The sequence below is a fragment of the Hesperophylax consimilis genome, chromosome 26 (genome assembly GCF_061612785.1).
Source record: "Hesperophylax consimilis isolate HC1 chromosome 26, BYU_Hcon_1.0, whole genome shotgun sequence".
Taxonomy (NCBI): Eukaryota; Metazoa; Arthropoda; class Insecta; order Trichoptera; family Limnephilidae; genus Hesperophylax; species Hesperophylax consimilis.
The window spans coordinates 14,035,647-14,062,945 of NC_142861.1; the positions used below are offsets into that span (position 1 = coordinate 14,035,647).

Sequence of the window (27,299 nt, forward strand, 5' to 3'; positions counted from 1 at the left end):
ATATACTTCCCTCTAATTATAACCAAAACAAATTTCATCGAATTATGTCATTAACACCTTTTAATAAGCAAAACAAATTGGGGGACTGAGTGACCCCGCTTCGGATCCAATGTGATTTTTTTCTTTCCGGGACGAAAGGGTTAAATACACACACAACAAAAAGTTATTTCAATAATGGTTACATTTTTCGATGAGGTGCGCTAAATAGAATCGAAAAAGTTTTCCTCAGAATTCTGCGAGCTACATGAAGTAAATACACACTGAACAAAAAGTAATATCAATTGTACCGGCTTGCATTCATTTATCAGTAATCGTGGTTGAATTTTTTGATGAGGTGCCTGAAAATATAGTCGATTCGGTATAGCGGCAAACCCGTTGAAACTGGGTCAGATCCTTTTCGACGAATGGGCGCGCTTAGGGTCACGTGGTATTGTTGTTATCTGTCAGCTGGTGAGGCACCGGGCGCCGACCGGCGGGGGTCGACATACGTCCCCGTCACGGCACTGCTCTAACAAGGGAGCGCGTGCAGTGCGGACGTATTGGGAATTATTCTTTGTTTATAACATTGTTTTTAAATATTTTGAATGAATAATTTTGAAGTCGTCACCAAAACCAATTCATTTTTCTATCTGTGTAAAAAAATGGATACATTATTTTAATTTTATAATGTACGTTAAATATTTATATTTATTCCACCAATAGAGGTATTCACTGATGTATCTTAATTTATGTAAGAGTAAATAGTTACACCAGCCTATGGGGATGGAATGGTGGTAGGGAGGTTTATAGGTTATTATTTTTTTGGTAAACTAATGTTTAAAACAAGATTTTTTATGAATGGCACAAAGTTTTATAGGTACATATTTGTCATGAAACATCATTACATAATTATTATATATTAAAAAATGTCTAAATTTAAAGCGGTCCATTCACAGGCGAGCATGACATCAAAATCGGCTCACTGACGGGCGAGCATGTTCACGGTGAGCACAACTAAACGTCATGTCACGTGTTCGGGATAAATCAGTAAATTGCTCGCGTGACGTAATGCTCGGACCGCTCGCCGCGGACATGCTCGCCCTTTAGTGGGCCGCTATTGCATTTTATTAAAATTTGAAACAAGAGTTACTTAGTAAAAGAGTTACCTAGGAACCTAAATTCCTGGCGTAATTTTTGTAAAGAAAAATACGCGAGTCCCGTTTCTTTCTTATTTCCATATTATTTGTATCGCCGCGCGCGTACCTCCTCCGTCCAAGCCCAAACAGCTGGGTACCAAAACAAAGAAAGGAGATCCTGTCAGAAATGACAGTAGAGAGAGATGTCGTGCTACGGCTCGTCAGCGACGTTCGTGTATTACTAAATCAGACGATTCAACTTTCGTCTCTTTCAATATTAACACGAGACTGTTGCTTTATCGCTCTAACGCCGAACAGCTGAGTACCAAAACAAACGTGTATCTAGTAATCCGACACGCGTCCGGCGCGAGAGAGACAGAGGGATGGGTTTGTAAGGGGACAGATGCGATGCAAAACGCGACGTGTTTCGGATAGCGTAACGTAATACCCAAGCGGTTTCGCATACGCCGGCCGGTCTCAGGCTGCATTTTCACTCAGTTTCTCAGTTATCTTTTGTCTCGCTGTCGGTGAGGTCGTGTCGCATCCGTTAGGAAATTGTCGCTTTTCTTTGTTCGTGTGCGGTTTTGGACACCGTCGTCAATCGATATAATATTATTATGTTCAGCGGTGGCTTGTGCATCCAGAAGCTTAGCCATGAGTGTGTCAGTTGTGTCCGCAAGCGCAATCTACGGGTGAAGCAGCCCTCGACGAGTTTCCTCTGCAGTCAAGTTTTCACGCAGAAACTTTCAGTGTGCCGGTTGTATTACAAGGACGTTGTTTTGTGAAAATATCCTTCTTCCAGTGTGAGATTGTTATAATAAAGCCTCTATTTACGTGCCTGGAAAAGTGTGGATTTGTACCCCAATTATATCTCTCCCCAAAAGTGTGCCGGTGAAATCTCAGAGTGTTTACAAACTCTTTGAAACTTTGAATTAAAATCTACATCGAGACATTAGCCGCTTTTCCCCAGTGTTGTTAAACGTTGAGTCTTGAATAATCTGTTGCGTTTTGACTGTTGTCAGCGTTATTGCAGTTAAGCCGTGTGTGTTTGTTTGTAGCGAGAAAATGTCGACAGGCAAGCGTTTGGCCAAGCGGTCCATCATCGGGACGCGCGTTGTGGCACCCATGGAGGACGGCAAGTACTACTCGGGCGTGATATGCGCCGTGAAGACCCCGCCGACCTTTCCCGAGAACAACAACTGCATCAACCTGACTCCCAACACGCGCTACTCCGTGCGCTTCGACCTGGGTATCAAGGGCAGTGCGGGTGCTATGGGTGGTGGCAAGCGGCCCAGCAGGGAGTACGCCGCGCACGAGCTCGTGGGGCCGGGCTTCCGCGGCACACAGGGCCTGTTGCTGACGGCGGGGCAGCGGGTATTCCTCACCTTCAACGGCCGCGAGGTCAGCGGGGAGGTGCGCGCGCACGAGCCCGACCAGGACGAGGTGCTGGTGCTCATCAACCCGCAGGGCGCTGAGGTAAGCCACCCTCTCTCTAGCTAGCTCTCCCTTCATCGTCACAGCCATCTTCAAACCAGAGCTTACAGCGGAACTATCAGCGGTTCGACTCAATCTTATTACGTCAAGGTTCTCAATACTATTTAACCATTCGACTAGACCAGTTCCTTTCTACTGTCGAATTGGTCAATCCAGGACCATCGCAACCAAACAAAGAAAATAGGTAGTTCAATACTAAAAGAACCTGCCTAGTTTGCGGTCAACTTTCTTTCAACAAACCCAATCTTATTGGAACGCGACAAAGAAATACGCTTCACATTGCGAGTTTGGTATTGCTTTATCTAGAAATGCGAAATTCGAATTGAATTTATCTAATCTTATTTATCTACTGTATTCAACTTCTTATCAATAACACTAATTATGCCATTCTTTTCAAAAGAGAAGCAAACCCAGCTACTAACAAAAAAAACACGAACAGTCATAGAAAACAAAGAAACATGTTTTTTTTCTTTTTTAACGACCCCTTTTATGCATTTGTGAATACCATGTACTCGTATGTTTGTAGCATTTTCATTGGTTGCTTTGGTTTTTTCGTCATCCTTTGTTAAAAGCTTTTTCTAGCTTCTAGCGACTTTGTTGAAGCGTTGACACTATTCGCTTCGTTCCTTCATGAGCCGTGCATCCGACTGACCTATTTGGCCCACAAAGAAAAATCAATCGTGCTGTTCTGCGAGTGAACTAACTCACATTCGATACAATATCTATCCAAACCATACCCAAACTGTACAAAAGATAAATGTGTTTAACTATTTGAAAGCACATAAAAATACCTAAGATAAAACATTTCTTTGTAGCTAAGTGCCTAGATATGTAGGTACCTGTTTTAATTCGCAAAACTATATTTTATTTCCGGCTACCTCAAACTGTCAACTGAAAGATGTTGTAGGGTATTTAGCGAATTAGGAAAATCGATGTAAAAATCTACTTGTATGATTATCATTTTTTTACGATTTTAGGTTAGATCGTCTGTTGAATCATTAATTTTTTGTAATAATTTTATGAGAATCAAACTAAATGGGGTTAAAAGTTAAAACATCATCCATTTTTCGGCCTGTAGGTAGGTACCTACTTTTACCCGGAAGATGGAAGTGAGGCATGGAACTAACAGAGAAAGGATGAAAGTAGACTGAATGTTGTAGAAATGAGATCCCTGAGGCGTATGTTTGGTAAAACCATGTATGGTCGTGTGAGAAATGTGGAGATCCGCAAATAGTGCAAGGCTGATGTAAGCGTAACGAGTAAGATTAAGAAAGGGACGCTTAGATGGTTTGGGCATGTAGAGCGAATGAGCGAAGAAATGAATGGAAGGAGAATATATACATAGGTATATGATGCGAATGCAAATGGTAGCAGAAGTCGGGAACGACATGGTACCATCAAACGAATCAGATACTTTACTCGGGCCATGTCAACAGTCAGAATAAAAGAAGAGTATGTATTAGACGATGTATGAATGTGAATGAGGCAAGAAGTGTATGCCAAGTTCGTCCTCTGCCTATCCCTGCGGGGAAACGGCGTTATGGTTAGTTAGTTATAAATAATAACAAGTAGGTCGGGTCGGCAACTTAAAATTTGCTAATTGCGCTTTTAAAGTTTTACTGGAAGAAGTAAAAAACTTATGTTTTTGTGCTCGGCAAAGAAAACACTTATTATACAGAAATGTTTACGGGATATTTATGTTAAGGCAAAAATAACCATTTTTGTGGTTGAAAACTGCTTTTTATGCCATTCCTAGATATATAAACTGTGCCATTCAACTACATTATAAAATATAGATACCGACGTAAAAAGTGTGTGCTTAAATAGCCACTTCTTTTTGGCGAGAACTTAGGAGAGAACTTGATTAAAGTTATTTGCATTAAAATTGTGCAAAATTTGTGTCAAACAATTGTGTCGTAAAACTGTTCTAGTTCAAACTTGCGTTGTAAGCGGTCAACTGTTCCAAAGTTCCAACATTCGCAATCCAAATTAACCCCGCCTTTGGGTTTTCACGGTAAAAGCTTCGAATGGTTTGCTCTGACCTATGTCGGCCATTTTATTATGCATTATAATTTAATTAATATTTAGGTATTTTAACAAAACTTGCCGACAACTCTATACGCTGAGGTACAGATGCAACATCATATAGGTAGATTCTATTTTTTTACACTGTATAAGAATTTTACATAAATTTAAAAATGATCATTAGTAAGTACATAAAATCTGAAAGTCAAGTCGTCAATATTAAATAAATGCTGCTACCACGTAAGGGGCCGAGGATTGAAGTATCCCCCGTCTAGAAGAGGTGAAATTCAAATGAGCTAATGTTGAGTAGGGTGGACCCTACTTAGTACATTTCCTACTATTCTTATTATGACGCTGGAAAGGCAAAAGGACGTAAGCGACAATTTTGTAAAAAAATTAGTTAAATATACAAAAATTCTAATCAAAATTGTATGATGAACACATTTTGTATAAATTGCTTACGCCCCTTTGCCATTCCGGCGACGATATGTATAATCTGAACCATTGGGAACTTTGTGAAAGTAATTTATTGTCGTATCGTTTGCAGTCAAATATAAAGGAATTTATATTTGACTGCAAATTATGCTCATATCTCACCACATCACGTAGATTAAGATTAGAACTAAGATTAGACTAGATTCTACACAATTTCATGTGTTTTTAATTGGAAATGACAACTACTGATATTGCACCATCCGTGTATCTTTTATGAAATAAGTCGATTCTCCTGCAGAATATGTAGCTTTTGTTAGCAAGTAGAACTTAACAATAATTACTGTTAAAATTTACCACCAGGAAATTTCGTTTTCTTACTTCTTAGATTGAATCTTTACTCATCCCTCTTATTATATTTCCTTCGCCATAATTCACAGTTATTTTAGAAACTCTCCGGTCTCACGAATTCGTCTCACTTCGGTTCTAGGGTAACTGAAACTTTATTTTAGTAACTTCTGCCCCCGACCCAACGATAGAAGAAGTAAATACTCATAAAACTGATTAATACAAATCAAGTTTTACCTTTTTTACCAATTTACCTTTTTCAAATGAATCACAATATAATCAATGAATTAGCACATCTTCGTTGATAAAAATACGAAACATAATAAAAGTGTGATGTAAAGAGAAACGATTTCTCATTTCGTGGTTCGGAGTGAATTTAACAAAATAAAATACAAGTTTTTCACAGACGGGCGAGTCATCGAAACATTTATTTACGCTTTGCGTCTGACAATTAGACGGTATTTTATGGTACGTATAATTTGAATATTACACACGTTTTAATAATGGCGTAGAAAGTTAGCCGAATCAAATAATGTCGAACAGTTACCGATCTTTCCGATGGTCTTTTTTTGTATGAAACAGTGTAAAAGATGCAGACAAATGATAGAAATAGATAAATTTAAACGTCAAGATGGCGGCACTTAATTTTTTACATCTTAATTGTACTTCTCGTTATTATTTTGACTCTTCTATGCTGCGAAGAAATTGGGGAGATTAGGAAGTACCTGGCTAATCATATCTGGTTATATAGTAAGTCTAATGCCATTTCAAGCAACCAACGTCTTGATTCTGATGGGAGATTGCATTTAAATTTATTGTTACTTTTTACTTTATTATTATTGAATTATATTAATATTAGATTAACAATCTTGCAAAATACATTTAATCTTGTAACAATTGTGTATTTTGTAGTAATAAATTGTAAATCCTTGGTATTACGTATCCTCTATTGTTATTACATCATCGAGGCTTCAGGTTTTTTTTTTCTTGATTTCATCTTATGGAAATTTTTCAGCCGGACGGGATGTAATTGGGTTTGGTATTTCCCGGCAACCTGCCGGCATTTCACTATAAATATTATTACTGTAATTAGGTTCGGGTATACGTTACGGTTACACTGTACGGTTTATAACGTGTTTATTGCGAATCAGTTACAAAAAATTGGATCAAATTTTAATTCTTTTAAGGATTCAATTATTTTATGATCAATTTTTTGCGAAGATATTCGGCAGTTTATAGTTGTAAAACAATTATTTTTTTAAATATCTGTCGAGATTAGCAATAATTATTAACTTTCTGACATCTGGATTTACAGTAATAAAATACGTGAAAACCATCAATCAATAAGAGAATGACTGGTTATTAATATCTGATCACTGAACAACACCTCGAGTGGCTCGAGTACAATTCTCCCGTGACCCGTTTGCAACCCGTCTGCAACCCTCATTATAATATTCATGTACAAGCTATTGAAAGAATACAAAATCTATTCTTACGCTCTTTATAGTCCAGTCAGTGGGGAGTTTTACCTTGCAAAAGGTTAGGTAGTAGCGATTTCGATATTATGTTGTTAAGATTGGGACTCTAAGAAAAAAAAAAGTTTTCGACCTTGGGGGGGTCGAGCTCGACCCGCCATCTTGGATTGAAGGTGCCAAAATTTGGTTTATTCAAAATAATTATGAAGTGGTTGATTTTACAACAAAATTGTTGAAGGCAAACTTAAAGATAACTAAATTACCTACATTTATTGTGGAAAGTTTTTTTTTGTAAGTCTAATAGGTAACGAGATACAGCGGTTGAAAGAAGAAAATTTTGACAAAAAATTGTAAAACTCCAGTTTTCTTGATAAATTTTGTACGAACATATTACACAATATCATTTTAACGTATTTCTACGCTACAATATACTTATATAGCATCATTCGTGTGCTCGATGACGTTGATTTGTTATAGTGGGATCCTAGTCTACAGCTGACTTGGCAACACTGATTGAGTCCTGGTTACAGGACGTTGCCTGGATGCTCATGTCTGCAGATGTTCTTTTCGATGAAACAATGCCAGTTCAAGTTTCACAAGAACGATTTTTAGCCAATGAAAATAACAAAGTCCGTCTGATTTCGATGCTTACAAAGCAATTTATACAGGATGATTTTACAGTTAAGCAGGCTGAAGAAGATGCTGATGAGTTGATTGTCAATACTGCGATTTCCTTGTGTTCATCATATGACGCTGTTTTCATTATTGGCGAAGACGTTGATCTCCTAGTTCTGCTCCCAATCCGAGTCCCAATCTTAACAACATATGTGAAAATCGCTACTACCTAACCTTTTGCAAGGTGGAGCCCTTTTTTATCCCCCACTGACAGGACTATTAGTTTTCTTGTTGAATTTCGACACTCTTAGATGATATGAATACCTATGCTTAAATTGTCAGACGCAAGGAATGTATTTATTTATCAACACCCTTTTCGGGGGGTCTTTACATTTGAATAGTAAAAATTATACGGTAAATTATGTGTGAATTATCCCACTATTTTCCCCTGTCGGGTTTAGAAACTACCTTCTCTGGGCCTCTTGGGTCTGGTTCCAGGCAGATTTAGTATAAGGCGCACTTGGTTATAATATCACTAAATTGCGCGATAGACACACGGAATTTACCATTATTAAGTATTAAAATTCAGTCATTTTCCTTTTTAATATAAAAAAGCTACGTGTCATATCAGAAAGAACAATACATATAAGGAAATTAACTTAATGCCGCTAAGCATAAAAAATACTATTCCTTGTAATACATTCAAAAGTTGTAAGAAACGTGCATAATACAATATTATGCATAATAAATGTAGGCGCTTCCTTGCAATGTCAACAATAAAATGCTGCAATAATTAATTATAAATTATAACGAAATGAAGCAATTATACCATATTGTTTCAACCATTATATTATTTATATAGGTACTCTCTCCGATTTTGTTTCGATTGTCCGAAAAATATATAAAAAACAATGGGCGAACATAATATATTACTAAGTGTTGAAGTGGGGGCGGAGGCGTGACTAGGGATTAGTGAAGAGTGGGGGGAGGAGAACCAACGGTGAAAGGGAACATGTCTAAGATGGTACTGGAAGATATGTTTGTTGATAATGGGCTCTTTTTAAGGGATTTCTTTATTTCTAAGGCTTCGTGTTATCTTATGATTTTCCTCTATTATTAATATAAACAATTTATAATGAATAACCACAAAGTTATAGCTACATTCAAAAGCATAAATTTTAGCGCTAGATTTTATATTTAATTTTTTTTTACCACGTCTGAGATATATCATATCATTTTTTATTAACTCAAGCCCTATTCACTCAAAATGGCTAAATAACAAAGGTGGTTTTATTTTCGCCCCATTTATTATTTATAATTTTAACTTTTTTTACTCAACTCGATATCAACAGAGCCTACCTACTCAATATTCTAAAACGACCCCTACACACGCATAACTCAAAAAGTAAACAAACAAACCGCTCTAGATTCCATCTTCCTCCGAACAAATCCTAAAGACGCGCCATGCACGTGCGTCCAATAAAGAAAAAAAAAACACGTATCCCTTGCGTGATCGTGTTTTGTGTATACTTATTTTATAAGCGAGTTCATTGACCGGCGACCATAAACATTTTAGCGGCAAATAAATAGTCCGCGAGAATTTGCAGTACTGAACTAGAAACTAGAAAAACATTTGGCTGCTGATCAGTGGAATTATCGTAAAATAGTACTTACGACTTACGATAAAGAATCGCATTATTTTCAATCCCATCAAATTTATGTCCCCTCGAAGAAAGCTACAACGCGTTTCAAGCCAACGCAATTTTTTTTTCTTATTATTTTGTGTGTTTTTTTTTTATCACCGTTATTTTTAGAACTAATTTAGTTATAATATCGTCACGTGAATATATACTTATGTTTCATGGACAAATTGATTTGATGATCTGAATTTTTTACATTAATTAATAATATTATAACATAACCGAATTCTAGAGTCGGTAAGGAGACATGTAACAAATATTTACAATAAATATCGACAAACTGAATTAGGTATATACCTGAAACTATTTGTACGGAGTGCGGTGGCAATGAAATTACCCATTGTTTCTTAATCTGTACTAACCAAATGTTATGCAGTGAAATTTAACTTGTACAGGGTTTAGCGGGACATGTCCGACAGATTTTAAATAACTGTACTCACAATATGTAATTTTGCTGTCCGGTGACATTATTTTAAATATAAAAAAGTTATTTCATCATACGGAAAAATTCCAGCGCAACCAGGTGGTCAGTGTGTCGAGGATTGACGGACGTATGCATCGTCGAGAGAGTCCTGCTGAAGAGGTCAAAAGGTCTCCCACAACCAGTGTCTCCCAATCCGGCCAGCCACGCATTAAGTGGGCAGACGAATCCGCAGCCAAGACCCAGGCAAACCCCATCCCCTCGAACCCGGGCACCTCTGCTAAGTCACCAATCGTAGCGAAACACTTCGGGTGACCTACGACAGAGGTGTTGGTTATACAATAAATGGCTCCTGGGGACACGTTGCCCAGTCCCGTCTCCAAATACCTAATATTATTATTTTAATTTCCCTTATGTAGGCAAATTATTTTTTTAATTTTTTTATTAGTATGTTATCTTTTGGTTCTGATAACGCCCTGGGACGGCTTAACCCCTACCCATAGATTGTGATTTGAAGTTATTGATCAGTTTTCAAATAATATTATGTTATCCTCACGAAAACCGCAGAATAACCGCAACATATCTATCCCTAGGCATATTTACGATAATAAATTTTCGTCTATAATAAACCAATATCGAAACGTGAGAAAGAACTGATAATATTTAAAGCTTAATTTTTAGCGATAATATTATTAACTTCTTTTGTTTGTGGTCAGATTTATCACATATAGTATGTGCTTATTATTTAAATAGTCGGTCAGTTACATTGATGTATTATAATTAGATGAGACATGAAGCGAAAAAATAGGTTTCGCTTTTTTACTTCCAACTGACCTCCAACTCTCCCAACGCTCTAACTACTGCCGAATACGCACCGCTTATAGCGTTCTAATAGTGGAAGAAGTTTCGACGAGATATTATTAGTACGCAGTAGCGCCTCTATGGTCAGTTATCTCTTTCCAATTATCTCCCGCCAAAAGATCAGTAATAAATACATATAATTAATATTTTTATTAATCATATCGACACTGCTCCAATAAGCATTAGATTACACATTATAATACAGGGGTTTCCAATAAGAGGTGTTATTTTGATATTCAATCGTAAAAGATCAATGGTTTCGTTGCTTGTATGGCACGTAGCGCCGTCTTGTTGAAAGTAAACGTTGTCCAGATCAATACCATCCAATCCGGCCATAAAAAATCATTAATCATCTCTCGATAGCGCAATCCATTCACCGTAACTGTTGCTCACACGTTGAGAATAGAGAAGCTTTTCAACAATAACTCTTGGGTTTTCCGAGCCCCAGATGCGACAATTTTGCTTGTTGACGAAGCCACCAAGGTGGAAATGAGCCTCATCACTCCAGATGATTTGCATTTGATTCACTCAAGTGAATTTTAATAATTTCAATGCGTTGTTGAAGCGTGTATCGTTCCATTTTTATTAATGGCGTAGTTTCTACTTGTCAAATGTCAAAAAATGACAACTTCGAAAGTAACATCTAGGTACCGAAATAGGGGGCTATTCAAAATAACACCTCTTATTGGAAAACCCTGTACTTTGATATTGCGGATTGTGTTTTATTCTTTATCATATACTACTAGCCTTTACCCGCGTCTTCGCTCACGTGGTGTTAGTGAGACATTACAAAGAATTTTCCCAAGGGAACGAAATCTTTTTCCGTGATGAAAAGTAGCCAATGTCACTTTCCAGTCCTCCAACTATCCCTATGCAAAAAATCACTTCGATCGGTTGGTTGTTCGACCGTTGCCACGTGAAAGAAGGACAAACAAAGATTATTTTTATATTTAAATATTGAAGACAATATTTAAATATTACAATTTGAGGTTTTACTCAATAAAGTTATTCCGAAAAATAAAATGTTATTTTTATACATAACATATATACGAAATAATCGATTTAAGATAACGAAACATTCGAAATACTCAAATAAATTTGAATGTTTTATATTTTGTTTGTGGTACATAAATATATTTTTGTTTTTTTTTTTATAAAATGTTTATTGAAAAAATAATTTTAAGTACCTACATAATTAACAGAAAATATAAAAATCATTTCACCAGATTTTATACGTAAAATGAACCACCATAATAAAGCTAAAGTTATGTGTATGGGGATGTGTCATTTGTTCCTTATTTTTTATTTATATGTTCAAGTATTCAGTTTATATTTTCAATGTGTTTTTTTTTTAATTTGAAGTTTTAAATCTTTAATGTTATTTATATTTCTCAAGTATTCAGTTTATATTTTCAATGTGTTTTTTTTAACGTGAAGTTTTAAATCTTTAATGTTATTTATATTTCGGACAACACCTGGTAATGAATTTAAAAAAAATATTCCAAGTATAGGTAAATTGCCCCATTGTTTTTTTTTTACATTTTACAGTTGGGAGAATTGAATATTGTCTGAGTAATCTATTGTTTTTAAATGGGGTACCTAGTTTTATTTTAAATATTATCTTTATAAATTTGTAATGTTGCATGGTAGAAGTATAAGTGGTTATATAGAATTGTTTTTAATATTAGTATATGTTCTATAAGTTTATTTTATTGTTTCAGTTTTATTGTTATTTGCCTAATTGGGAGATGCATAGTTCCACTGACTACAGGTATTTTTTTGCATTAAAAGTAAGACTTGGTATACACAGTAAAATCTAAAGAGATCCTTTGTAGACATAAAAAAATTATCGTTGTCTATTTTTTAGACATATAAATCGACGTCTGAATCAATGCGATCTAATCGAAATCCATCGATTACATAATTAATTACTTCGCAAACAGTATTCTTTCGTTTGTAATTACGCATCATTAGATTATCTATTTGTGTTTACACGTGCATAGTAAATCAAGCCATTTGTTTTATTTGCCGTAAATAATTTTCTTACAGAGCCTGACCGACATTGTTGACAGTATTTTTCTTCTCAACAAGAATAACAATAATATTTTAAAGTTATAATTAAGTTGTTTATGTATTCTGTATACATTCAATAACATTAAACCCATAAATTTTTTTTAAATAAAATAATCCGAATATAAAATATTTTGAAAATTTATTTGAGATCAGAAAAATAATTCAATGGAAAACAAATTGTTTTAATAGAAGTTAAATCTGATTGACGTCTAAAATATTAATATAGTAACTAACCATCACGCCGTTTACGCAGAGAGGACGGACCGCCAAACAACTCTGTTTTGGCACACATTCCTTGCCTTATTCACATTCATACATCGTCTCATACATACTCTATTATTCTATTATTATGACTGATAGATTACATGATCCGACTCATCTATCTGATTCACTTGATCGTACCATGTCTCCCTATTTTATCGTTCACATTTTCTTCATATATATTCTCCTTACACTCCTTACTTCGCTCTACATGCCCAAATCATCTGAGAGTCCCTTTCTTAATCTTGCTCATGACGCTTACATCAGCCTTGCATTATTTGCGGATCTCCACATTTTTCACGCAATCATACATGATTTTACTACACGTACGTCTCAGGGATATTATTTCTGCAGGATTCAGTCTACTGCCATCCTTCCTCTGCCATTTCCATGGCTCACTGCCATACATTGTGGACTGCTATCTTCGCTTCTTTAGACAGTTTTTTGTTAGCACCAACCGCGTTCAGTCCTTCATTAATGGAGTTACCTGCATCCCTTCTTTCAATATCTCCTCATCCCAGCCTAATGTTTTAAGGTAGTTTTAAGGTAAAAAAGATCAAGTGTTTGTATGGGAAAATAAATATTCTTCCATTGTGAAAATGAACATTAGAATTTCGAAAAAAGTTATTAAAATTTTTACTTCTACCATCTTGTAGAATCACCTCCCGAAGTTAGCGCACCTAACCCCCGGACACCCTGCATATTATTTTAAATGAGTAATTTGTAATATTAACACAAATTAATGAAATAAAATTTACTTGCGTTCTCTGGGATTTTGCTGTCTTTATATATTCAATTTTACATATTTATAAAGAAAAATCGAGAGATTTAATAATATTTTTAGTAATTTTAAATAACATTCTTTAATATATAAAGAAAAACAAATTGTCACACTACACCACCACCCTATTCGTCATCTCCATCCCTTCCCCACTACCTGCAACATCACAACATACCCCAATTGGGGATGCCAGTTGGGCATGCAAGTCCCCGGATGGTTGAGAGCAGTTAAGACTCTTGTACGGTAGTACTCACATAAAAAATATTTAATTTTATGATGCAATTTGTTTTTTTCTATCCATCAGTTTTCTCTCTATCCGATTCAAATAACATAATATGTGTTTTGCATTCACAAGTAACAAGTCGTGATATCATTGCTTTTAGTCCGCAGAAATGACGTAACATCGTTAAAAATACAATTACAAGATAAATAGGCAATATCGATCAATCCACACGTTCAATAATACTCAATTCAAGATTAACCTTATACATGCCATTTCAAAGTAATTGCGGAATAAAGAAGCATTTGAAAAAAAAATCGAAAACTATACATCTTAAGATGTTAACTAAGTATTCAATTCGTTCATTCTACCAATCGTTCTATTCAATTCATTCTATGGAATATTAAATCATTAGTAAGGCCGCGGAGGCATTATTTACATTTACCTTTTAGAAAACAGGGTATGGTCCTGTTACCGAGAGTTCTGTTGTAAGTTCTTTTCCTGTTACATACCTTGGTAGGGAGCCGTTACAATAGCAATGGGTTAAATGCGGACATTTTAATTAATTAGTACAATAATAAATGCCAAACAACATTCTAGTGATGTTATATGTAGGAAAAAAGGAAACATGGATTATAATATTGAGAAATACGCAAGTGAAAGTATGACCATAAAACTTCAAGTATAGCTGACATAACGCGAGACAAGCGAAACTCAAATGACATAATTTTGAGATAAACGGCACTAAAGATTCGATCGTTAAGTCTACTTTTATATAGCACGTTTTTCCCAACATTGATATGTTTAATATGTGTTGAAATTGCAGTGCAAAGCAGAATAAATATATTTAGATGAAGCCCAGTTCATAAGTAGGCTTTTTTGTTTTTCGATTACTAGTGTCCACATATCTATCAGTTACCTCTTTGAAATTAGCAACAATATATGAAACGTTTTGAGAAATAAAATAACAACAACAAAAAACCGCTAATTCATATCTATTGTTCCTTATCTCTTTAACTTCTTGAGAATTACCACAACAGCGTTCGGACTACAGACTACAGTCGAACAAAACCTTTGGGAATTTGCGAGCTAATGTCAAATTATTTTTTTAATAATGGGGCCAATGTCGCAAATTGCGTCCGCGGCTTTACGAATTCTACGTACCCACACTGTCTATGTATTACCTGTACTATCGGTGTCTAATCGCGATAGTGTTGGTAGGTCTTTTTCATGGTGTGCGTGTGCCCATTTTTTCAATGCAGACTCTGACGAAATGCGTTTGTGGGTTAACATTTTTTGAATTGGTCTGAACTTGCCAAATTGTTTGTTTCTGAGCCAATATTACTTTTTATGCAATTTAATTGAGTTTTGGGGCAAACAGACATGTGCGAAGCTGTATCATAATATCAAACAAAACGATTAACTAACACTTAGTGTAAAGTTATGTTTATTTGATTTTAATTTACAGATTGATTAATGACTTTATTTGAGAGGATGAGACAAGAATGGATGAAGTTTGGACATGCCTTCATTGAGCAGTGAAAAGCTTTTTAATTGCTTGTAAAAACAGTTAAGTACATTATGGCTTGTCATGTCATGAAATATAATTGTATGCAGTATGTTACATCAAGTAAAATACCTACTTGTTTTTACGTTCACGCAATCTTTAATGTTCGGCTTCGTTAATTTATGACTTCTCGTTTAATTACAGTTGTTTCGCCTTCCGTAATTTCTGGCAATGTCTGTTTGGGAATGCTTTAGCAAAGTGAATTATCTATCAAACGTAATAATAAATAATGTATTTTTGCAAGTTCATATTGACTGTAATAAGCGTAAATTAAAAAAAAAAGTTTAAATATTTAAAAAAAATCGTATGGTAGAAAAAGATATATTTATAGTTAGTTACAGGAGTGTTTTGAATCCGTCATCGTCGGTTCCCCGTTAGACTGTTCCATTATATTCTATAAAGCGTACAATTTTGAGACAATTTGTTTTGGGTCAGTTAGAAGTTAAAACTTAATATAACTGAGGCATAGCGCTGCCTTATAATAATGTGGTTGCCGTGTCATGTTTAATGCGTGCGATAGCAGCTCGTTTCCTATCTTAACCGCAAATCTACAGGAATGCTACACAACACAACACATCTAATTCAATAAAAAACCTTACATACTAAAATACTGTACCTGTTGTCAACTTAAGGAACACAGTTTGTGCTTATCTAATTCTTATAACAATGATTAATTCATTCTTAAACGTTTACTTCCTGACTAATTGTGTTAATAATTATTAGTATTTTCCAAACTTGCGAGACCCGCCTTCTACGTTAATTAAAATTGAATTGCCCAAAGCACCAGATAAATGATAAGCAGAGTTAACTCCTCTAGTAGTACACAAAGCACCATGGCAGATAAACGGTAAGATAATGTAACTCTACTGGAGTAACAAGTAAAACACCATGGTAGATAAAAGGTTAGAGAAGGTAACTTTACTGGAGTAACACACAAAGCACCATAGTAGATAAACGGTAAGAGAAGGTAACTGTACCAAAGTAGCACAAAAAGGCTTGAAAACCAAGGATGATATAATTTAAATAGGAATCAACATCACATGTTATGGTGTGTTTTACACTGGAGAACAGAAGATAAAATACCACCAGGAAGAACACAACAGAAATGGAGCAATACGCATTGAAATTACAAGTACAACAGAGAACACCAAGGATTGGTTGACCCAAAAAAATGTATATCAGTAATTTTTGTTCACCAACTGACATCGATTCAAGGAATCAAAAACGACCCATGATTCACACTTACTAGTTGCTAGTATGATGAATATTTCACCACTCATCGGACATCTGCCATATCATACATAGAGTACTGTATTATTTAATTTACTTTGCCATTAACAAAATCAGTTTTATATTCTACCAAACTAGGCACAATTAGTGGAGCAGTATTATTATAATTTTTTGCTACATTCTGTCACCCTTTTCATCCGTTTTCAGTGTTCCTTGAACTGGCTAACCGAATGGCTCATAACTCTACCAATTAGGATACCTTCCTAGGGCGTGTTAAGGTATTATTTCTGTTACTTGCTCGCAGGGGAAAAAACGCTGAATGGAATGTTAATTTACTTGTTTTATAATAAGTGTGCACAGGCCTTTAAAAACGCATCAAAACAAAGGGCCTAAAGGCGTCACTTTAGTACAGTGTATATATTATATATTGCAAAGATGTACGTCGTTTGGTCATTCATTTTTATTAAGTATTGCATTGTTTGATAGTGAATTTGAAAGGAGAAAAAACTATTGTACCCAAATATTTCTTATAATTTGAAGGTCTGAAATTTTAGCTGCTGAGCTATGTATTACTCTGATAAATTCATTTTGAACTGTCATGAAACATCATTATGCAAATATTGTTCCTGATTTCCAGTTAATAAAAAATATAAGCATTTTTTAATTCTTAAACAACTTTCGACATTTCGAATGCTGTTTGGAAATTGAACCCAAGAAGGATAAATAGAAAAGGCATGCCATTGTTTTAAAACAGACTTATGAAGAACAAGGAACAAAAACACTGCACTGAATTGGACAATATGTAAACGTAAAAAGCACTGTTTAAACAGTCGACAATTGAATTCCCTGTATGGAGTTGGCGTTTTGCAAGAGTTAGGTTCATTTCTTCACGTTTATAAACGCTGTCCTCGTATAAATACTGTTGGGCCGTTCTCGGGTATCGATTCTTGCGAAGGCCCGCCGACTGCTCCCATTCGAGAAGTAGGCTCATTGTTGATTCTAATCAGATTGATCCTAATGTTGTCATAAATAAATATTTCCAGCGTTAGGAACACCTTTACGAGCCTTTACCTTATAATGGAACACTTCTAAATAAATTGCTCGCCTTAATCTCCAGGTTTGGCGTTTTAGAAATTTTGCATAATGCCTTATTATCAGATCTATCTCCATTGTGTGTTATTGTTTATTTTAATTTGTCCATCTTGCTACTTAGGCACCAAGATCTTATCTTTGTTGCAGATTTGATTTATCTTTGTCCTTAGAGATAACCGACATCTCCTGGATTCACAGAATGGGTCTACTCTGGGATAATGTTTTAAACCTATTGTAATGTGATTTCTTATGAAAGGTAGACTTGTATTATTGTGTCTTAATTCAATGATAAACTAAGGAATATTCACGGCTGTGGACCGTAGTGGTTTTCCTAGTAATTGACTTGCGTCATAAAACGCGATGATTCCAAACCTCAAGTTATTTCTGAATCTCAATAATCTCGTCACAGACTAACCAGTAGTAATCATTACGTCATGTTGTATGTTCTTGTAGTTCTAAGGCTTCGTTAGTTAGCTACTAAATAAATAGCACAAAAGAATCGTAAACTTCGATTCTTCGCCATATTTGAGATAGTATTGCCTCCGCGTTCGCTTCCACTTACGACTTTTCCCATACGAGAGAGAAGCTCAATCTGGTTTAATGGCACCTGAGCTAAATCTCGCGGTCTTCAATTGCTTCCAAAGCTAAACCACTGTACAGAGTGAAGTGAAGAGTGTATCCTATACTTTACACTCGTCTCTCGAGGTACCGTTATATAAAAAGGCGAATGAGCCCGCAACAACTCGCAGACCAAAGTAACACTTCGTACCGAAGCGGGAGGAGCGTGAAAGTTAATGACGTTACTCTAAGATTAATGTAATGCGTTGTGATGGGCAGGCTATGTTACACGCCTCAGAGACCATGGGAGATCTCAGGCAGCAAACAGCCATTGCTCACTGCTGGGAATAAACCGTACCTCTTTTTAGTACAGACAGGAAGCAAACCCGCTTAAAGGAGCCTCTCGAATAGAGATACGATTAAATTACTAAACAATCATTTACTGATTCTACTCGTAGACATTCAACGTCAAAAATAATTGGAGAACTCTTCCATTGCAAAAGAAGGGATAATTCCACACTCAATCGATGTTTATCTTTTATAAGCTATAATATTTAGCCATTATGCCCGTCTTAAGTACTGTTTGCTGTTTTATTTCCAAGTCATAACGGACTGTACCAGTTTAACTATTCCGTCCTTGTATTTGTGCAGCGAATGTGCGGCTTGCTGGTTAAGCCACGCATCTAACTGTTCTTATTCCATTATTATTCCTGCCCATGTCAGCTCTACGTGAGATGCTTTCATATTCAGGGAATGTTCCGCAAAATTGAGAATAATTAGCGGAAGGAAGGCTTCTTCGTGGATTAAGCTCGGGAGACATTATACACTGTACAGTATAAGATTTGATTTAAATGACGTTTCCGGCAATTTGTAAATATATAATAGTATAAATACTCGGTTTAAGCAGACTTAAATCTTGTGACAAATTGAGAAAGCTGTTCCTCGACATCTCATTATTTTACATTAAAAAGCGATGCTTCAATCTGTAAGAGTAATGTTTTTTGTATCCATTTCGTGCTTGGATGAAAAATGCGAGGTCAGCGGTGAAGCATAAGGTCTTCGGTAATAGAGGAAAGAACGGCATGATAAATGACTGTCATTTGTTTTGAAGGCCGAGGAAAGGTGATTGAAATTGAGTTGACATTCTCCTGGCCTAATAATGCACGCTACTATATGTATAACAGCTGTGTACCGTGTACCAGATATTGTTGTCACATTGTTAAGACTTATTCATGGTTTAGGCTTGCCAATATCGGGGACAAAATTGATTGGGGCAAAAGCTACACACTTGCAACAAGGATTTCCTTTCGCCTACTTGAACCTTGTGCGGAATATTTCTCGGCGTAAATTCAGGTGGTGGGTATGTAGGTCACGCGTGCACGTCACTAAGGGCAGAAGTTTGCATATTGCAACACGGATCCCTTTTTCATCGGGTTTTTCCTTAAATTATCTATCACCTCCGAAGACTAATTCTCTGAAAAAGTCAACATTATTACTCGTATGATTATTTCCTGTTTAATTTTTTCTGATATTTTCTAACATAATGTCGGGTCTTTTATTCTTCCTTTGTCAGTATTTAATCATTTTAGTATATTATATCGTATAGAGTTTCACTGGCTTACTCTGTCCGAAGAGCTGTAGATGTGTGCATTGTGCTGGGATTCCGTTCGTCCACCGGTGCATCAGAGATCTGGTGCACTTACGTGTCCACCGGCACGTCAGCTGACACGCTCACGAGGATGGACTGGTCGGGTACCTACTACAACTACCGCTAAGAACGTTCGCTTTATCGCGGAATATCCTCAACTGTGGACCTAAATCTTTAAAAAAGTTGATATGAATCATACAAGAAAAATTATGACAGAGTTTTTTTTTAATAACGTGGACTTTCACTGAATTTTAAAACATCATACTAAATTATTCGATTTAGATTTAAAAAAAACACGATAAACGTACAAAAGGTAGGAGGTACTAATTTCGTTAAGTTATAAAATAGATTAGAAGTACAGGGTTTTCCAATAAGAGGTGTTATTTTGAATAGCCCGCTATTTCAGTAGATGTTACTTTTGAAGCTGTCATTTTTGACATTTGACAAGTAGAAACTATGCCATTAATAAAAATGGAACGATACACGCTTCAACAACGCATTGAATTATTAAAATTCACTTGAGTGAATCAAATGCAAATCATCTTGAGTGATGAGGCCCATTTCCACCTCGGTGGCTTCGTCAACAAGCAAAATTGTCGCATCGGGGGCTCGGAAAACCCAAGAGTTATTGTTGAAAAGCCTCTCTATCCTTAACGTGTGACTGTTTGGTGCGGTTTATGGTCCGGCGGAGTCATTGGACCTTACTTTTTCGAAAATGAGGCTGGAGGAACAGTTACGGTGAATGGATTACGCTATCGAGAGATGATTAATGATTTTTTATGGCCGGAATTGGATAGTATTGATCTGGACAACGTTTACGTTTACGAATATGAAAATAACACCTCTTATTGGAAAACCCTGTATATTTTATTTAGTTATAAAATTTAACATTTTATATCTAGTGTACATCTATTCTAAAATTACTATAAAATTATTCTATTACGTACGTACGTACTAATATTTGGACTTTACAACATTGAGACATGACCCACGTAAAACTACAAGACTTTTGGCTTCCTTAACGTTTAAAGGGAGTTCATTGAACATTTTGAAACCATAATAAATATTGTTTCGTGTTGCCGATAAAGTTGTCTTAGGAAGCCTAAAATCGTTGCAACTTCTCGTAGGATAGCCATGAACTGTACTATTAATACTAAAACTTTTTAACTATAATCTGGTAACATTATTTTTTTAACTTGTATAAAAACACTAGGGCAGGGGTGCTCAAACGGTCGATCGCTAGTGCTTTTTGAGTCGATCTCGACAAAAATTTCCCATTTTTCATGCCTTCTTTTTTATTATTTATTTGTAGCTTGTGGCGGACTGAATTACTGAACGGAGTGTTCTGGAACATTGCAGATAATATCAGATATACATCTCATAGCCACAGCATCTGACACAAAATTCTGGTATTTTATATCTGAAGATAAATATCTGAATCTTAGGCAAATCGCCCTTCAGTTGACGACAATGTTTGGGTCAACTTACTTGTGCGAGTCTGCATTTTCTGAAATAAAGATAATTATGTCAAAATATCGCAATCGACTAACCGATGAACATATGTCATCGTGCTTGCGATTAGCACTCGGTAATTACGTACCATCGTATGAAAAGTATGCTGAGGACATGCAGTGCCACGCTTCAACATCCTAAGTCATTATTTAGTTAAGTTTAGAAACTAGAACTCGTTTGTTTTTTGTAAGAACCAATAAACTTGCAATTTTGAATAAATATAAGTTATTTTATTGACATTTTAGTGCATACCTCCACCTACCTTGACTAAAAAAAATGCATATTGCGAACTAATTTTTGTCGTTCCTCCAAATTCTATGTGGATTCGTGGCCATGCAATTGTGCAACGTCCCTATATATACACTTATACCTGCGCCACGATACACCCTACCTACATAGACGACAATCCTGCATCACACATACTTGCAGCCTCTCAGAGTCGATCGATCGGAATCTAATAATATTGAGGTAGATCGCCAGCAGTTCAAGTTTGAGCACCCCTGCACTAGGGTATTATAGACCAAACGTTGCCACACACTTAGAATATTGAGTTGGCGTTGCATCGTTGTTATCCTAGTATATCTGCTACAGCACAATATAGACCTCATACCTCTGTTCTGAATTATTTCCATTCTTTTAACTTGCGTTTTATTGCTAAAAAAATGACATCTGTGCAGTAGTTCAGGTGGGATGCTACAGTGGTGTTGTAGACCTATTTCCTTGTTTTAGGGTCTAATTTTCCCCTTATCCTACTACTTAAGTTTGTTATCGATAATGATTCCCAAGTATTTAATTTCTTTATTTTTCTATTATTACTGTCCATGTTTAGGGTAAAAATTTCGTTTTGTTTATATATAATATAATATCTCTAATTAAAAAGAAACCGTTCTTAAGTTGTGTTTCATGTTTATTTTGTTTTAGGATTATAGGTCAAGGAGGTTACAGGCAATGTTTAAATAATTGTTGACAGTTCATCGAACAATGTAACGAACAAGTAAAAAAATGTTAACCATAACGATAACAACAGTTCTAATTTTTAATTTTTAAACGGTTGAGAAGCTCGATGCTCGAAAGCCAATTAGCCGGCCAGATTAATTTTGTTCGATCAATTCAAAAAGGCTCTGTGCCCGTACATATATGTATATATATATATATATATATATATATATATATATATATATATATATATATATATATATATCACACCGCCTATTTGGCGACCAGCATGGGAAAATATGCATTTAAAGTGGCGACCACCGACATTTGGCGACCGATATACGGTTGCCACTTTGTTTTCTCAAAATTTTTACACAGTTCAATAATAGATGTCGTTACAAGCATCTCAGCGAAATTAGTCCTGGTCGCCAAATTGGGCTGGGGGTGCACGTTTTCGAATATTTAAGTTCCGGAGTCTGTCGCCAGGCAGCTTGGCGCTAGGTTATATACACAGCCACGTATTCCGCATTTCATTCCTGGCCTTTAGTGGCGACTGGGTATGACGAATTCTTAATTTCACAACAAGCCTTTAGTGGCGACTGGGTACGACGTATTCCGCATTTCATATCTAGCCTAAAGTGGTGACCTTTCATAACTAGACTAAAATGGCGACCGTGTTCGACGTATTCTGCGTTTTATTCCTAGCCGTTAGTGGCGACTGGAAACGACGTATTCTGCATTTCATATCTAGCCTGTTGTGGTGACCGTGAAGGGTACGTTTTTTTGCATTTCATAGCTAGTGGCGACAGGAAACAATGTTGCCGGTTCGTTTCAACTCGCGGTGGCTGGTTATTTGCGACGTTGCAGCACATGTTTTGCCAGTGGTCCCGAATGTCTTACTATTTCAAATGTATCTATTTTCAATTTAATACCGAGTATTGACGTCTGTACGTTTTAGAGTTTATTTGGCGACCAACCATTTTAATGTCTTGTTTACATACAGTATTGATTACTGTCGATACAATGAAAGCAACTCGTTCTAAATAGAAGTTAAAAAGCACAAATAGAAATTTAGAAGGTGGGTATGGGTAGCACTTCCCTGGAAACCATTTAATGACACAACACCCCTGACATAGGCCACACCAAGTGGTTGGCTACGTTTCGTGATTTAGCAGGTGTGTCTGTTTTCATGGGGTAATGTTTGCCCGGGTCTGGGTGGTGGGTGCGATGACTGTTTACAACCGGTTACCGCGGTCAGGGCCGCTTGGTAATGCCGGGGCCTGAGCCTCAGACTGACGACTGAGGGTGTGCTGCCTCATCAACTAGTTGGGCAACTGTTGTGCCGGTTCGTGACCGAAACGGACCCAGCAACAGCGTTCGGGGACATTTGGGGTGACCTCTCCAGCCGGATTCTCTCGGCTCATCGCCTTGCGCCGCAATGGGTGGGTTGGGTTCATACCAATCATCACTACTGTCCACTATAATCCCTAGTTTACTACACACCCCTCATACCCTTTTCTTCCCAGACCTTCCTTTCCCTTCATAACATTGCAGAAAAATGTACAAATAAGAAAACAATTAACTGGTAAACATTAAACAAACAACCATAAGGAACTCCAGTCCATTATTTTTATATTTTATTATTAAATTACAGCATTTTAATTCTATGGTATCATCTTCTTTGTATTCAATTTATTAAAATAAAAAAATTAAAAAAGAACTAATTTCAATTTCTCTACAAAGTCTCACATGGCGTCTCCAATAATACTAAACAATAGGTACGCATGTACCTAACAACTGTCTTTACAATACAATCACCTTTCTGAATGCTTCTGGTAATACTGGCAAGTATCTCAGATTTAAAGTAAAATACAAAATGATCATACAAACAAAAATAAATAAAACCGTTACATTGACAAGTTGGCGGATAACAAAATTCTTATTATTAATTCATAAATATAAATAGCATACTAGGGTTGTACTGCAATTATTTGTCATAAATTCACAAGTAATAAACTAGTTTTTTCGATCTTTTTATAGTTTTTTTTAAATCAAAATCGCATTCCAGGTTGTACTCCTAAGGGTAAGGCTCATTAACAATTTATTAGTATGTAATTTTATTTGAATAAATGTTAAAAATATAAAAATTGATTATTTTTTCGGTATGGAACGCATTGTTGTATTTTACATTGTTTTATATGGGAAAAATTATTTCGCAACGAGTGTTTCACATAACGAGTAAGATTCTGGAACGAATTAGTCTCGTTATGAGAGGTTCCACTGTACTTATATAACCACCCTTTACAAAATAGTTTTATTTTTATTTATTTACTTATTAATTGACGCCTTGAAGGCTTTTACATGAATACACGTTTACAAGGATACTTTATCAGGATCACAATATTAAGTGTATATAATTTAGTACATAACACTTGTTTAATTTACATATAAATGACATGGAACGTAATATTAGTCATTCTTGTTTCTTATTTTACGCGGATGACATGAAATTATATAAATGCATTGACTCCGTAGATGACTGCAACCAGTTACAAGAAGACATTAACAAAATTGAACAATATTGCGAAAACAATCAACTATTTCTAAACCTAAGCAAATGTAATGTGCAATTAATTATACTTACAAATTGAACCTTGTACCATTACAATGGGTAGAAACAATCAGATCTCTTGGACTAATACTACATTCTAAAAATTTATTTAAGGATCATATTGAAAATATTTTAGAAAAATTTATAAACAAATGGTCTTTATTATAAGCATAGCAAAGCCTTTCCCGTAGCACACACCCTAATTATGTTATATGTCATATGTAAGGTCACAACTTGAGTTCGCCGCAGTCATTTGGAATCCTCAATATCAAACATATGTATATTGATCGTATCGAAAATATCCAAAACAAATTTATAAAACACCTATCGTATCGCTCGGTTTGACCCTATCGCTTTATATAAACGCATAAAAATCTATGATGCTTTATTCTTATACAAAATCGTGAACTGTCTTGTTCGTTCATCATATCTGTTAGAAAAGATTGCATTTCGTTGCCCCAAACAAAACACCAGATCGAACGATTTATTTAGAATATCTCACTGTAAATCCAAATACGCGCAAAACTCTATAATAGGACGTATGTGTGAAACTTCTAATACCTTACGAGATTTTCAACTTGAAATCAAATAAATTGCAACTCACTAAATTAATAATTAATAACTAAAAATACTTTTACTTTTGGGAAAATTATACTATTATGTGGAGGGAACTTTACTTCGTGTGGAGTCGAAGATACTTACGAATCTTTCAGGAAGGATCATGTGTTCAGTGATGAAATCAAAAGTTCCTCGCACATTTAATAATTAACAAATTAACTGATTCGTTTGTCTTCCGTAGTTTGTTTTATTATTTTCAATTAGTACCTATAACCATGCGAAAACTGTATCTTTAATAATATTATGTACTTCTTTAACATTTCATGGAATTTAATTGGTCTATAACATATTCATGTTTATTGTTATATTTCACTGTACGACTATAAGTTTCCTAAATAAATTTAAATAAAAAACAATTTTAAAAAAATTAGTTGAAAATAAAAAGTAGGTACAATATAAGTGGGTACAGAGTAAAACAGAAATAATAATATAAAAGATATTGAACATGACGTTAGCAATGTAAATATTTTTTTCGGAAGATGCAAATTTAATTTTATTATGGTTCGGACGGTAATATAGCGGGTGGGACTTCAACACTTCTAATTTTAAGCTGCCATATAATGTTGGAGATTTATTGCTTTTCCTACTTGAGATAGACAATAGATAAGGGTTTCAGTAAGTAGTTTACCTAACACTTAAAAATAAGTCCTAAAAATGATATTTACAATGCAACATTTTAGAATTTCATAATATAGTTGTAAGACACCGTGTTTATAAATATACCATGCCAAAAATATTACTGTACTTTACAATATAAGGCTATGACATTATTTGTGAACATGTGAGGAAATAATATATGTTTTTATGCTACTTTTAAAAAAGAAATGACGAATAAATATAATTCTTATGACAAAAACTATTTGGAATAGGATTTGTCGCATTCCGGAAAAAACAGATACCTAACTGAGTTTTGCAAATATTTTTGTATTTATTATTGTGACGGCTGTTTCGGGGTTCAAGTACTTATAAAATTTCAGCTACGCCACACGAAGGCAACTTATTTATATGATTTTATTTACCCCTTCAGTATTCTTATTTGTATGATGTTTTGGTGTTTTATTAACACACTTTGATCGGGTTATTTTTTCACCGGCAGACCGCTGAAAATGGGCGAAAATAAAGGTCCCGTGCGAATTTCTTTAATTTTTATTAAATCGCTATATCTTCGAAAATAATGGAAATATTTTAATAAAATTTTCTACATACTAACTCAGCATACCCAAGCTATAAAATTTCTAGCCGAAAACCAAGTATTATTTCTAATGCAACTAATTAAATCGAAAACAAAATCATTGTTGGGTCATTAGGGTTCAATTTTTAAAGTATAAACTAGGTTTCAATTTTATAAAATTACAAATTATTATATTTTCACCAAGCCCAAATCATTATAAAAACAAAAACAATTGCCACATCACTAGTATCGTCAGAGTAACACATTATTACCCATTCAAATACCACGTGTGCAATTGCCACCCAAAAAACCATCGGAACATGCTAATAATATTGGTTATTTTTTAAAATGAAATTTAAAATAATCTCCTCGGAACACAACCGTAGGACAATTTGCTTTTTAAAACCTGCCATGCACTTGTAAATATTTATTATGGTCCGCCTTACTGTGTTCGCCGATACCTGCTTTTGTTAGATGCGCCAGACACTCGGTAGTTGAGTGGGTGCGGAACCGAGATAGAGAGATTTGTTTCGAG

The 27,299-nt window shown here is 35.3% G+C and overlaps 1 protein-coding gene across 1 annotated transcript in view; it reads left to right on the forward strand.

Annotated features, from left to right (window-relative positions):
* The first annotated feature begins 1,660 nt into the window (after positions 1–1,660).
* Glut4EF (Glucose transporter 4 enhancer factor) overlaps positions 1,661–27,299 on the forward strand; it is a 363,979-nt gene continuing 338,340 nt past the window's right edge. The window contains exon 1 of the mRNA XM_089647158.1: positions 1,661–2,591. Coding sequence (XP_089503284.1) covers positions 2,181–2,591 — 411 coding nt within the window. The 5' untranslated portion in view covers positions 1,661–2,180. The remainder of the gene's footprint in view (positions 2,592–27,299) is intronic.